At 39.5% G+C, this 14,968-nt stretch overlaps 1 protein-coding gene across 2 annotated transcripts in view; it reads left to right on the top strand.

Annotated features, from left to right (window-relative positions):
• Nucleotides 1-14,968, top strand: part of ANXA2 (annexin A2) — a 30,039-nt gene that overhangs the window by 6,950 nt on the left and 8,121 nt on the right. For both annotated transcript variants that reach the window (XM_054214152.1, XM_054214153.1), the window contains exons 3-5: nt 2,163-2,262; nt 10,156-10,250; nt 13,365-13,478. In XM_054214152.1, coding sequence (XP_054070127.1) covers nt 2,163-2,262; nt 10,156-10,250; nt 13,365-13,478 — 309 coding nt within the window. The remainder of the gene's footprint in view (nt 1-2,162; nt 2,263-10,155; nt 10,251-13,364; nt 13,479-14,968) is intronic.

Below are 14,968 nucleotides of genomic sequence, written 5' to 3'. Positions count from 1 at the left end.
TTGTGCAGTTACACACTAGCTGGACTTCTACTGCCTCATCCTGGAAAACTTTGTATTGCACTAAATGGAATGTTAGTTGGAAAAACTCTCTTGTCTGAAAACATCCAGTACCAGTACTGTGGTACAATAGTGTACCAGAGTAAGAGACCACATAGTCTGGAATTTAAATGGCTGTTTTTCATAGGCAGAATAATCACCCGGATGAGACCTCTGTCTGCTTCATGGAAGTACTCAATACAGTCACCTGAGAGAGTAAGGCATAGTCTTTATGGATGCTGAATTTGAAGACGATCCATTTATTGGTAGAGTAGCCAGTACGTTTCTGTCTTTCCTGTGTTTATGTACATACATGGTGCTTCCTGGGTCTTTTGACCAGCATCAGGGGATCTGAATCCAACTTGATGCATGCATTGGCTGGAAGGACAGAGGAAAAGATGGCTCCCAAATTGCAAACATGCCGTGTGTTTTATCAGTGTGTGATATCATCTTATAGTAAAATACTCTGTCCAAATGACTCAGGAGATACTTAGAGCTGGGCAGAAGGAGTAGTACCCAACTCTAAGCTCACCGGGTGACTTGTTTAGATTATCCAGCGGTGCTGGTTAATTAGATAGAAGTACCACATGATTGTGTATAGTATTGGGCTTTGGTTTAGGAATCTTTCAGGCACACGGATTTGTCTGAGGCTGCGGTGCACATCTCCATTTTGTTTTTCTGTGAGCAATTTGATCTGCTAACAGGAAAGGCTGTGTTTTGTGGTGTGGCTGTGGGCCAAACTGGGGCCACGTTGCTAGATTGAGCTGATGGTAAGAGACAAAAGAAAGAATGGTTCATTTTATTGGTGCTTTTTTGACTTCCCATGTCTACAGCATAACACAGACCGTCTCAAGAAGGCACAGTGGTTGCTGCCAGAGGAATCAATTCAGGACAGTGTGATCTCTACAGGATAGAGTCAAACGTAGTCAAAAACCATGGAATTTTTTAGTTAAAAATTTGTCCTTCTTTTAACAATTTGCATGTAAAAAGATCCTCCAGCGACATTAAGATAGCTTAGTCCTGTTTACAAGCCCAGCTTTCTGTTGGAGTTAGGGACTGAAACAAAGGTTTCTGGGGATCTTTACCGAGAAAGCTTAGTTGTTCATTCACTTAGGAAACAGCTGTGGCAATTTCAGGTGTTAGTTGCTACACCTTTCTGCCAGAGGTTTGGGTCTCTAAACTGAACTCAGCAGAGTGGGACTTGTAAATGTTTCTCAGCTATTTATATGAAAATCTGTGGCTTAGTTTAACCTGCCCGTGGGAGGTGATACAAGCTAAACTGTTAGCTTACACTGAAGCAGCTGAGAAGAGTTGAATTTCTATTCTGGTGACCTCCTGTTTGAAGCTATAATCCTCAGGAGAGGACAATAGTAAACAGCTGATAAAATCTGGTAACTTCTAAAATGTTGCAACTGTTTACTAAGTGAATTTACCTGCAAGTCCTCTTATTCTTAGCAGAGGTAGTGTGAAATGTCATTTGGTTTTGTTAGCCTCGTGCTGCTTAAACCAAGTATCTGCAGGCATAGAGTTTCAAAAGGAGATTGTGAGTAACTTCTGCTTTATAGAACTGTAGGCTTAAAATGATTATTTTTTTTTTGTGTTACCTTTAAAGGCCATAAGATAGGATGGAAAACTTGTTCTAACTTATTGTTAATGTTCCGTCTCCCTCGACTTTTTGTTTTAATTGTAGCCTGTAATCCAAAGTAAAGTATTGGCTTCAAATCTAAAATAGAGTAGACTTTCATGGCAGATACTTAAACTTTCTTTGAATTAGCTTTCTGTAATCAATTTCCTTCAGATCTAGCCAGAAAACTCCAGATTTTAGAAGATTGAGGTTTAGTGAGTAAAATTGGAATGTGTTAGGTTTTTGCTGCAATAATATGTAATATCTATTTGTATGTATTCTTTGTTATAATAAGCCTGGCTGTGAGGGGATTTCTGGACAATACACATAAGGAGAACAGAGTTCAGTGGCTCTTAGCAGAATTCCATTTTCACAGGTAACTGATTGTAGTTCCTGTATTTAAAAACTTGTCTAAATACTAGTTAACCAAGAGGCACATGTTTTATTAACGGCAGTGAGGACAGGATTATATGATTTAACTTTGGGATTGTTTTTCTTCTAGCATTCTCTCCCACCAAGTGCATATGCCACAGTTAAGGCCTACCCACATTTTGATGCTGAACGGGATGCTGCAGCCCTGGAAACAGCCATCAAGACCAAAGGTGAGGAACATGGGCTGTGGCCTTGATTCTGCTTGTAAGATGGAATGATCATGTACCAAAAAAAAAAAAAAAAAAAAGGTACTGTGTGTAAAGACCAATGTTTTAATATCCTTATTTTAGAATACCTATTTTAGGAGGTGTTGGGTTTCTCAGACCTCACTGATGAAAACTTGACAGAGATAGATTTTAAACTCTGTAAATGCCTGCTTTGAATATGCTTTTGAAGTCTGTAGCCAAGAGTTGGTAAGGTTATCACTGAAAATGTCCACTTTTTTTCTCTTGACTCATCAGTACTTCAAATTCTACTACTTTTCTGCCACTGAGAATGAAGTGTCGACTTCTGTGGCAGTGATTTGGGACCAAGCTCTGAATCATGGGATTCCTACTGGATTATTGGATTGGACATTTCTTCTTCCTTTCAGCTTTCCAGACAGTTGAATAGGGATGGTTTGAACATTTTTCTCCTGGGTTTTGAACTAAATGCTCATGTATCTTGTATTAATTTGGGGTCAAAGAAAGTCCTAGAAACAACAGAATCTAGTTTCTCAAATAATGTTGCAGTATTTCAGGAGCAGGCAGAATGAGAGTCCTCTGCTTCTCTGACCCAGGCTCTCAGGTAGGTTTCCATCTCCTTATATCGGTACTACCACTTCCACCGACTGGTAGGAGACCGTGATGGAGCAGGGGAGAGAGATGCAGCTGTGTGGGAAAGCCCAGTGTACTGAAGCATTCAGGAGTACAGGGAGTATGAACTACAACTCCGGAGTAATATCTTGGTGGTACTCCGAAGGCCGTGATCCTCTGTCCTGGTCCTGCTCTGTCAGAAAGGGTGTGCCACACTTTCCAGACTTCCTCCAGGCGCCAGAAGCAACAGCTGGGCGTAGCTGGAACAGCCAAGTCTTTGCCTACATGTCAGGAGAGGGAGAAGTTTAAAATCCAACCAGTTTCTCATCAGAAAGAAATGCAGTCTTCCATCAGTGCCAACAAAGCACATGTTTGACTTGCTATAAAATGTAAAATATTGCCCCTCCCTAACAAGCATGAGGCTTCCTTTCGCAAGATTTCTTAATTTAACTGGAGAAATCCCTTGTCTGCTCATTAAAGTAGGTTCAGTTCTGATTTTGAATCATTTCGTATTTTTTTTCTTATTTAAAAAAATCCTCTTGCAGGAGAGGAGTAAATGTCATCGTGTTCAGCGGAGTTTTGTGTAGACTTAAAAATTTTTTACAGCTCTGATTATAGGGCAAATCTAAGCATGTCAAATATACTGTCTGACTTTCATGGATGGGTACAAATTTACACATTTTAACACTCAAGCTGTTAATTAATGCAAAAGAAAATTGCAATATCCTAGGCAGTACAAAAGCTTTTCCAGTCAGGAAAGTCAACCTCATGTAATTTTTTTGCTTTCTTCCAGCAAAGATAAGCAGTTTGCTGAGTTTGGTTTTAAGATACATGGAAACATTTCATTAGAGAGATGATTCCTGACCCTTTGAACAAATAATAGAGAAACTTATTCATGGACCTGCATGTTTGTAGGATTGATCTTATCTCTGCTCATTAGCTTGTTGTCCTGGAGCTTTTTTGGGAAGGGGGCTTTAAAGCGGAGAATCTCTTCACGATTTTAATACTGAATCTTCCACCATAAAGACTCTCTCAAAGGAAATATTCCCGGGGGAAATAAAGAACAAGAATGCTGGGACCCTTCTTCCAGTTACTGTTTCCTTGCACTTCAAGTACTTGCTTACAGAAAGTTTTCATCTGCTAAATCAGAAAATTGGCTAAAATGTAAACTCTCTAAAATATGGTGTTTTTCCAAATGAAAAGTCTGAATCACCCAGACAAGAATTAGTTTTGTACAGTGATGTTAACAGCTACACTGGGTAATTCTTCTGCAAGAAAATATTTTAAGATATTCTATGAAATATCTTTGTAGTTTTTGAGCTAAAAATGTAACGCTCATGATGAACAAACAGTACATACCCACAGCAGCTACCTTTTTCCTAGGAAGTATCACTGATTCTCTAGCAATTGTACCCAGAAGGTAGAAATAAGCAATGCAAGTTATCATGGAATTGTAAAGAGTAAATGACTTGTTCATTTTGTTTTAATCAGTGAGAGAGATATAACAGGTTATAAATACTTCCAAAAGCTCTTTTTGTGGTTGAGGTGGTCAGTTTCAAAAAGAAATGGACATAAGACCCAAGCATTTTGGGGGCTTTGCTCTGTACAGGATAAAGGACTCCTGGTATCTGAAACCCATGCCTTTTCTTTGTTCCAAAGGGCCTGCATTTCCCAATCATCAAAGTCATCTTTCACAGTGTATCCTTTATAGCAGTACTATGGAAATGATATCCTATGGAGTCTTATATTTGGGAAAAATTGTTTGGGTGTACCTTCTGCATTTTTATATAAACAATATGCAAATACAGTATTTGCGGTCAGGACGGGCCAGTTTTGAAAAGTTACTGTCTAATTAATTGTCCACCTGGTTCCCAGTAATGCAGACTCCTTGAATCGGAGTCATGACTCCCAGTTTTGGTGATTGTGTCTGTAAGATGGGTAGAACTTATTTTACGGGGTAAACAACAGCCACATATTTGTTTTAGGGCAAAGACTGGGGGAGAGTGTCTGACTGTTCTGCTCTAAACAATGTCTAAATATTCAAGCATTCATTCACACTCTTCCGAATAATTCCTCAGAGGTTAGACATCTATTTGGCTATTGTGAGTTCTGTGGGAAATGCTGTGATGTGTTTACCGGGGCTTAGATTTATCTGCAAAAATTTTATTGCTCAGCCTTTTGGGCTTTGAGTAGAGTTGGACGAAATGCAGGGGGTTTATGTTTATCCAACAGCCTCGAAAGGGAGATGTGCAAAAATGGATCTAGATGATACAAAACCAGTTTGTAGGTAGTGATACTTCAATGTAGATGTTGCATAATGCAAATAACTCGTACAGTTCTGGCTTGTTCCTTTTGTAATTGTCATTGCTGTGCCAGTTGCATTTTTAGGCTATTTGGTTTTTCTGTAGTGAGTTAATCTAGTGCCTTAGCACATGTCCTTTGTAAATGTTGACTATTTACTGTATAGGACAAGAGGCTTTTAATTTCTGTATGATGCTCCGTTGTGCCCCACGTATCGATTAGCTCAAGTATATGAGCCTAAATAGAAGAAACTAACTAGGAGAGTAGTAACAGAGCATACATTTGTATGCTTTTAATTCTTTGTAGGAAAGGAGACTGCTGAAGTGTCTCCCTTCTGTTTCAGAGTTATTCCCTAGCATTGTGACTTTGTGTTTCTCAAATACTTTGTGAAATAATTTTATTGTCAGACTAGGTTGCGAATAGTTAATTATTTGCAAGCTAAACCACAACCTTTTATTGAGGCCTTGTCGTATACTTTTTCTATTCCATGACTGGCAGAATTCAAACACAGGTTTGTTGTAGGAAAGCACTCAGAAACATACATCTATAACAAATTCATCATATCCAGAAATTGGTAAAACAATGATGAGGTGTAAATTATAATATATGTATATTATATGTTAGGAAGCAAAAGTTCAGAGGAAATCTGCTGGCATGCTGGTGAGGGAGGGTAGTGTCTGAAATCCACCAAACTGCATGAGTCTCACGTATTCAGAATATTAATGGTATCAGTAAAGAAATACCTCATTGCAACATGGTTTGGGTTTGGTGAAATCTTACTAAGCAAAATAGCAGAGCTGAAATTATGGACTTATTTTATTTACATTTTCCCCTTTGACTCCAGTGAGATCAGAACTTTATGCAAGGAAAATAAGACGCTGCAGGTCGTGAGCTCAGTAAATAGTCCTGGGGCTGCGTTGGTACCAGATACATAGTGCCGTTGAGGTCTCACAAGTGCTAATCACATACATCTCCCACTAATAATTTGAGGCCTGCAATCCCATTTAATTCATTCATGTAGTTTGATGATCTCTGTAGTAACTAGATGCTGTTAGGACAGAAATAGCTTCTGGTATTCTGTCCATGCTGTCTTTGAAAATTAAATTTAAGAGAACAGACTTCTAGTAAATGAGCTGCATGAATGTATGCCAGCTCTTGCGAAATGAAAGTATGTTAGCTCTGTTCTCACCTCCTCCTAGAAAGTTAAGTGGCTGTCCATATCGTCCATTCTGTTCAGAACAATGGTGGTGCTGTTGTTTTGGCTCATGGAAATTCAAGTACAGTCGCTTTTAAACCAAAAAATTAAAAACTCTGACTGATCCTTTCGGTTGTGTTAATTTCCTCTTTTTGCTGATTGAGCCATAACACTGTCATTTTAACCAGTGCAACAGATTGCCTCTTTTGCCTCTTTTAGAAGAACAGTTGTTGTTAATCAGAGTCTTGTGGGTTATTTATTTATTTATTTATTTATGATCCGCTCCCCCCTCTCCCCTCCCCCAAATATATTTCCATCTGCAAGGAATTTTCTTGTTTTAAAAAAAAAAATGAGCCACAATGCCGAATTTTCAGCTGCCCATTGATAGAAATGCACTGATAAAATCTGCCCAGCCAGAATAAATTTGGAAATAAATTTTTGTTTCATTTCCCTGAAACTTCCAGAGATTTTAGTGAACAGCAGAGAAAACTGTTTGAACTGCTCTCCTGCTCCACCCCACCTCAGCAGATGTGAGTCAGCATCCTGTCCATGCAGCACGATTCCCAAGCGTGAACTACAAGCACTCATTTTCCATTAAATGCCAGAGCAATGAGTTAACTTCATATTTCCATCCACAAAGCATAGGAATAAGAAATGCAGTCATTTGTGGGCTTCTAATCTATCACAATTGTGATAAAACTTGAAAATATCATTTGCCGGTTTTGAATGCCAAGAATAGTTTAAATTTAGAATTTATTAAAAAGCTTAAGACAGTGGCTTACGCTGTGGCCCGGCAACAGCTGAAAGGCCCAATGTCTGTGTGTGGCCGTTCCTGGACTGGGAGAATTTGTTTTCCTTTTTTATAAAATGGGAACAATTTAAAATGTGCAGGAGCAGATTATGGCTGAAATGTGAAGTCAGCATGTTTTCAAACCAAAATTTGTAACTAAGACATACGATGCTTTCCAGGCCCTTTTGACTCTTGCGGGCCAAGCTTGTGTGAATAGCACTGGTGTAGGTCTGCCTCAGCGTGAGCTGAGGACGTGGGGCTATCGAGTACAGTATTTCATCACAAAAAATGTGGTGAAGAGGGAGAAAGGAATTTTGGGGTTTGACTCATCATTTTAGAATCTCTAGCTAGGGGCTAAAATGTCTTTTGCAACATTCATGCTTTATATGATTAATTTTGTAATATCTGTTGTAGTCCTTTGTTTCAAGTTGCTGTAAAGTTGCTTTGGGCAGTAAGGAAAATAAATGTAGATGGATTTTGGCAGGGATCTGAGTCCTGCTGGTAGCTGCCGATCCAGTTCTTTCTTTCTGTTTTTTTGTCCAAAAATTATCACTTACACTGATGTGTGTGCAAACGTGAAAGAAGCTATTCATAATACTTGTAGTAGATGGAGGGACCTGAGTCGAAACTCCGGGCTTGTTCTGACATCTAGATTAGAGCACCTATTTGCTTCAAAACCTGGCATGCAACTCACTGGAAAAAATAACTAGTTAAACGTTATCTTTCTGTTGCAGAAGAATATGCACTGTATTAGACACGCAATATTTAGAAATAGTTTTGCCTCTTTTAAGCTTCATCCAGTCAGTCTGGCAATAGGCCAAAACAAGTGGTTACACAGCATGGCTATAGGTTAGCTTGATATTTGAGCATAAGAATGAGAGCTGTGCTACCTGGCTCCTCTGCCCATCTGTTTATAAGCTATGCAAACTCTTCTGTTTGGAAGACTTTATTATCTGGACATTACTTCCCGCTGTGCTGTTATTTTCCACCTGTGTTTGAATGGCGTGTCCAGACAGGTTTGGTTACCCAATAATGTACGTGAAATACAAACAGACATTTTACCTAGGGGCTGAATTCAGCGATACAGACACAAGTGGGCATTGGAGAATTGGGGAAGGGGACTCAAATTCTCTCACTTATATCTTTTTACAAAGCATTCTAAGAAAAAGACTATCATTGTCCTCCAAAAACATAGTTGTGTTTGGTACTTTAAACAGTGTAAGAAAATTAAATTCAAAATGAGATTTTACTGGAGCAAGCTCCAGTCCTCACCTGGGCCTTTGGAAATTTCAACCACCTGCCATTTGGTAGGTAAATTTGAAAGTACGCTTTAGGCTGACCTTTTCACTTCGGTTCAGATACATTCAGTGTCAAAGTGTGCCACGCTGTTTTTCTTATTTGTTACTCCAACTCTCTTTTTTTTTTTTGGTTTTTCTTTTTTCTTTCGCCCACCCCCCGACCGCGCTGTGTCTGTTGTTAACAATTCTTTTCTTGTGGCAGAGGGGTTTGCATTTCTAAACATTTTTCTTTGAGTGATGGAGACTGGCTTCTTGCGAGGGCAGTTTTATAAGCTTTCATAGTAAGAGAAAGTATTGAATATAACTTTAATGTTAGTTACAGGAACATAAATACAGCTTGTTTGGCTTTTTTCCATCAATGTGAATAAACAGAAGGTAGCTGTCCTTGCAGAGAGCTCTTTGAGAGACGTGTTAATTGTATGTCCATTGGGTTAGAACCCTATCACTGGTAACAGAGATAAGTCAGATGCTCCAGGTTCATCTCAAGAAGCTCAAGAGCCTCCAGTCCAATTAGGCTCTGCGGTATCTTTTGAGTTGCCAAGACCAACCTGCAGATGAGAATAATGATCAGAGGAAGAACTGTACCAGTCTAAAGAATGGAAGTTCAGGAGAATCCAGTTTGAAAGCAACAAGTGAAGTGGGGAAAACGAGGGAATCTGAAGGGCAAGTTAGTAGCAGTAGGCAGGAGCAAGTGGAAAAGTCACAAGATGCTGCCTGCATTGGAAAGAACATAGAGTAACGAGTAGCTCTCTCTAGGAAATAATGTCTGGAAATCCTGCTTCCTGTACAACGTAAAAGTTTTTTCTTTATATGCATTGACCTGCACTGATGACCCTGCAGGAGTTAAAGGTGTGGTGTGCATTAGGTTCTACTGACAGCCGGAGTATCTAATCCTAGATGCATGCTTTGGCTTTTAACTTACAATAAATCTTCATGATCTCCTTGCATTCAGCCTGCAATTGCATTTAACTGCACGGATTTGGAAAACTTCACTTCAAACTAAACCTTTACTGAAACATAATTCAGTTACTTAAAAGATAGGTTGTGAGTTTGAGCATCCAAGTCCTTGAGGCGTGCTAGTTAAAATTCAGCATGGATCTTCAAGTGATGATTTTTAAAAAAGTAGCACAAACATAGTTCTTCCATTGTCAAAAACCCCTTCTGTCTTTTGAGCTGCTGAGAGAATGAAATACACTGTTTTATTTTCCCATTCTTATGTTTGGAGTGATAGTTAAGTGACTATGGGTTAAATAGAACTACTTTATTAAGAAGCTTTAATTGAAAACACTCTTATCGAAATGACGGGGCAGGCTTTAGCAAGTACAAGTTCACGTCCGTTTGAAAGCCGGTGTTTTTGAGCAACTTTGCGGAGTACTGAGTGACTGAACCCAAGTACGCAGACACACAAGCAAAGCAGAAAACAGAAGTAGCAAAGCTGGTCACAAAGTAGACTTTGAGGCGTGTACATGTCTGTGTACACAAAGATCTGCATCACGTCAGAAATTTGGGCTGTAACTGGTTGCCCTTTCTCCAAGGCCAGGACATGACATATGCTAACTGATGAGAGCTGGTGAGCTCTGCTACAGACAGCACATGTGCTATGTTTTGAGTGTCAGAGAACATACTAATACAAAGAGAACAGCAGCAAGAAAGTGTCATTAACTCTTTGTCTTATGTCTTTATAGGTGTGGATGAGGTCACCATCATCAACATCCTGACAAACCGCAGCAATGAACAGAGGCAGGATATTGCTTTTGCCTATCAGAGGAGAACCAAAAAGGTAGCAAAATATGAAGAAATACCAAGTATTGAATATTTTTTTTGTGGACAGTTAGATTTTTCAGGGCTTGTGTGTTTCACAGTTAACTGGGTGTAAACTGGAGATAAGTATGATTTGATTTAGCTTTTCACTGAAATTAAAGAGGCATCTGCTTTGTCCCTGCTGGTCACAGTTTAGGACTGGTGGGACTTCTGAATTTATTGAGTATGCACAACTGGAACTGAAATCTGTTGGAGACAGTGGTTTCCTAGCACCTCCAGAAATCACAATGGGTGACATATCAGCCAGCCAGCAACAGGATCCCCTGGTGAAATATGCTAAACAATAGTGAAAAGCCATTTCCTTCAGTTTGAAGGAAAAGATGAAAGGGAGATGGTTTAGGGGATTGAAAGTATTCTGTTTCTGTTCACAGAGCTAGATTAAATGAGAAGAGACTGCAGTCAGTTGTGCTACGAACGCTGCAGGTGTGGAACGGAGTGATATAACGAGTTGAACTATCACTAGATATTATCCCATTAGAAACACCTTAGGTACTGATCTGTTGATGGAGAGAAATCTGTAAAATGCATGTGGAATTCTGCATAATGAGGCTTGCTATCTGGAAGGCAAGAGCTGTTCTCTTGACTTTTGAAGTTTTGAGAATCTTACTGTAATTGAAGTTTTATGCCCACGAAAAAGAGGAAACTTGTATAGAGTTAGGATTATGATGAATGTATCTCTTTCAGGTTTGCCAGACCCCAAATGATAGTCCTCCAATTGCAGCCCAGAATGCTCATCTGAAACCAAATGTAAATCTAGAGTTAAATTTTGGAAATTCACCAACCTTTATGCATGGCTGATAGAGGTACATACCGAAGCACGCACAAGTTGGACGCATGCATGTGTGCACAGGTCTCACCCTGGCGGTCACACCCTATGGGCACTGGGAAAATCATGCATATGAGTGGACCCTAGTAGTGAAATGTGACACTTAAAGCTTTGTTAAATGTTTTGCATGACCACAAAAATGCACAGTCAAGAAAATCTGCACCTTTTTTCATCTAAATGTTTCTCTTACGTTTTTTCCTTGCCGCGACCGAAGAGCAAACTGAATTTATCACTTTAACAAGTGCCAAAGAATAAAAGTCTGTAGAAACAATGGAAATTTGTAGTAGAAAGCACTCAGTGAAATAAATAAGTGAATGGCAAGAGAGGAGGAAATGGGATATGAAAAGATGTGAAGTTATATCTTCTAGGGGCAGTATTTCATGACTTTCTTTGGCAATGGGTTATGCAGATTTCTTTGGCAATGTGTTGTGTTGTACTAGGCTGCCAGTTTTGTGTTGCAGGGTTTCTCAATAGATCATTATAATTTTTAAAAGTCACAGATCTACCTCTCTCTTCACTGCTTTGAGTTGAGCTGTGTCTAATAGAGACTGCTGTTAAACTTGAGGAATGGTGTTTGATCTATGCAATCTTTCCCCATCACCAATGTTAATGGAGCTACCAGTGAATACTGGCTCTGCGTGTGTGTCTGGTCAGTCCTAACTGCTGCCAACAATCTCTGACTTTGAAGTAGACTGCTAATATGCTCATTTGGAACACTTACACATTAGTAAAACCTTTTCTCTCCGCTATTCATAAATTAGTGATATCCGTCAGTTATCTGCTTCCCACTTCTCTCAGAGTGCTCCTAGCCATGGCAGAGACTGGCGGAGTGGAGACCCTGCTTTCCTGCAGGGCGGCAAAGACCTTATTTCCCCAGAAGCCTGCTAATGTGAGGGCAGGTTCTTGGTTCAGTTTGAGATGTTTTATTGCAGTTATTTTGGTAAATCTCACCCTAGTGATTTGTATTTTCTTCGGCCTTCACACCAAAGTGCAAAGATTACAAAAACTTCACTCAGCTAATTGGAATTCATGGCATTGTCCTAAAATTTATTATAGAGATACGAAGTATTTTTGCTGTTTCAGCTGACGTCAGAAGAACCTGTTTTCACCAAATGAATGATGGAACATTGTATCCAAAATCGAGTTATTGTATTAAGAAGTTTCTTAGACTAAAGCAGCTAGATGCCCAAACCACCCATTCACGATCTTGGTCGATCCATGCAGTAAGTGCATACAGTATTAGCATGTATTAGTGCCCTGGATTAAATGGGTGACACTGGAAATGAGCTAAGTGCCTTGGCTCTTTGTCTCTGTGGTACAAACTTAGCTTCAATTTTGCTGAGGACACTTTCTCTACCCCCTTTTCCCCAGCCCCTCAAGCTCACAAATCGTTAGTGTAGAAACCAGCAATTGAAATGCAGCAATTTTCTTCTGAATGCCGCAGACTTAATTTCAGTTTAGGGAATATGTGCATCTGTGTGAACCCCAGTCGTGATCCCAGGGATTTCAACTTTGTAACTGCAGTACAAGGAAGCTGATACTAGCATTATTCAAGTTGCATCTGAAACCCATAAAAGAGGACATACCGCTCACTTTATTTGCTACAGATTTCCATGCATCCTGTGAAGTGAACATACCTGGCTATTTCTTTCTCTCTGACTTGCAATTAACAGTAGAGACTTCGGTTACACGCTTCTGATAGTTTTGTTGAAGAGAGGGATAATTTTTCTGTGCTCAGGGATGATTTTTCCTCTTCAGCTAGATGTTTTGGAACTGGGCCTGTACAATGGAATAACTGTGCAGTCAATTTTCTGATGTCTCAGCTCATAAAGGGCTGGGATAATAGGAAAAACACAAATAATATAGTGCTATTGGGAAAACTGTGGGAGTATGATGGAGAAGCACTGACCACAGGGAGTCAAACTCGGATCCATCTGTGCTTATTAGCTCCAACAAAGCGTCAAGACTGGAGCGGAGCCGTTCAGATGTGCCTGCACCATGATTCCCAGCACTTTGTCAGCCACCAGTGGATTTCTTCTTCTTTTCAAAGGATGAGAAAAAATTCCTTTGCCCTAATTTCTTTCTTAGGCTTTCACAAAAGAAAAGCTCTTTAGGTTCTGTTTCCTTGTCAATTGTGTAAGAAAGACTGTTGCAGGCTTGGAGACTTAAAGCACTACAGGCTAAATTCTCTGGAGATCAGAAGTGAGCTTTAATTTTTTTTCTTCCGTCATCCCTCCTTTTTTACAGGAACTTTCTGCAGCACTCAAGTCTGCTCTGTCAGGTCATTTGGAGACAGTGATCTTGGGCTTGCTGAAGACACCAGCACAGTATGATGCCTCTGAATTGAAAGGTGCCATGAAGGTAAATGAGCTTTGAAATTTAAGTATATTAGTCTGACGTTGATGTCTCAAGAAGGAGTATGGACTTCATATCCAACGCTACAGTTTTCAAACATGTCCACTGATTTTTATTATTATTTTTTTTTAGTACTGCAGTTTAAGTATCCAGCTGCAAGGCATCTAAAATGAGAGAAATTCTGGAACCATGCGATTTTAGACTGTTATAATTAAATCCTCTCTCTATGGAAAAATAATATTTTTCATCAGGTCAGGAATAACTGAGAGGCTGCTCTGGCTGGTTGCTGCTTTGCTGATGGCTCTTAAAAACAATGCACAGGTTCATAGTATAAAAAAAAAAGCATTAAACCATTAAGAGAGCAGCTGTTAGCTGGAGCCATTAAATCCTCAGCTAGCATTTATAGGCTTAAACAGTAGTTTCCGGTTACTGGGTCATATCATTGATCTTGAAGGAACATGATCTTGAAAGGTCTACCAGACCTGCCTCTGTAGAACACAAGGGAGGATGAGGATGGGGCATCAAAAGCAGTCTTTGGAGAAGCAGCGCAGCAGTGAGTCACTGTGCTCAGTCCCCTACGTTCGCAGGCAAGCATGGAATAGATTGCTACTTTAGAAATACCCGCTCTGCAGGCCACTGAAACAAGACTTTGAGAGGTGCTCATACCACTGCATTTACCTTTCCAAGTAAACTAAGGTTTAGGAATTTGTATTTATAATCATCACTTAAATTCTTGGTCAGGTTAATAATTAAAACCCAAGTATATATGTCCGTTGAAATTCAGAACAAGACAAAAAACCCCCAATTAACTAATTTCTCCAGACTATGAAAAAGGAGTTAAAAAACAGACAAGCAAACAAAACTACACTCCCCGCCCCCCCCCCCCCCCACCCCCACCCCCCCCCCCCAAAAAAAAAAATCCAAACCCAAAAACCCAACCCAGTACAGAGATGGTAACTCTTTAATGATGGGCCAAATCCCTTCTTTGAGTAATCAGATGCTGCCATCTTCTGGTTTAAGGAGAGGCTATCTGTAATTTACTGTGAATCAGATTTGTTTGCTTTTGTTTTTTTTGTTGTGGGTTGGGGTTTTTTATTTGAATGTCTTACATCTGACGTTTTACGTTTAGGATGACCATATGTAGCAATTTAGCTGTATTTACAGCCCAAAGTTACCTCAGAGTAGCCACAAATGTAGAATAATCTGTCCATATGTTGGCTGTTCCCAAATTCCAAGTACCTAGACTAATGTTCTGAATTTGCCTGAGCTTAAGTTTGGCTTGATCCATAGAGCATAATAAGCTATGACATGGGAATCAAAGTTCGGTAAAGTAAAGTTATCATTGAGGAGTTAATTATTTTGCTGGTACACATTCTTATGAAATACTTTAAAAAGTATTTAGAAAATCTTAAATTTTATTAGCCTTCAATACCTATTAGAACCACTCAGTGGAAAGCTTTCCTAATTCTCTTAGCTGTGAGCCATTTTTATAAAAT

This window comes from Rissa tridactyla, chromosome 9, assembly GCF_028500815.1.
Source record: "Rissa tridactyla isolate bRisTri1 chromosome 9, bRisTri1.patW.cur.20221130, whole genome shotgun sequence".
Classification (NCBI taxonomy): Eukaryota; Metazoa; Chordata; class Aves; order Charadriiformes; family Laridae; genus Rissa; species Rissa tridactyla.
The sequence above is the reverse complement of the archived record's forward strand: the minus strand, read 5'-3'. Positions and strand labels throughout refer to the sequence as shown.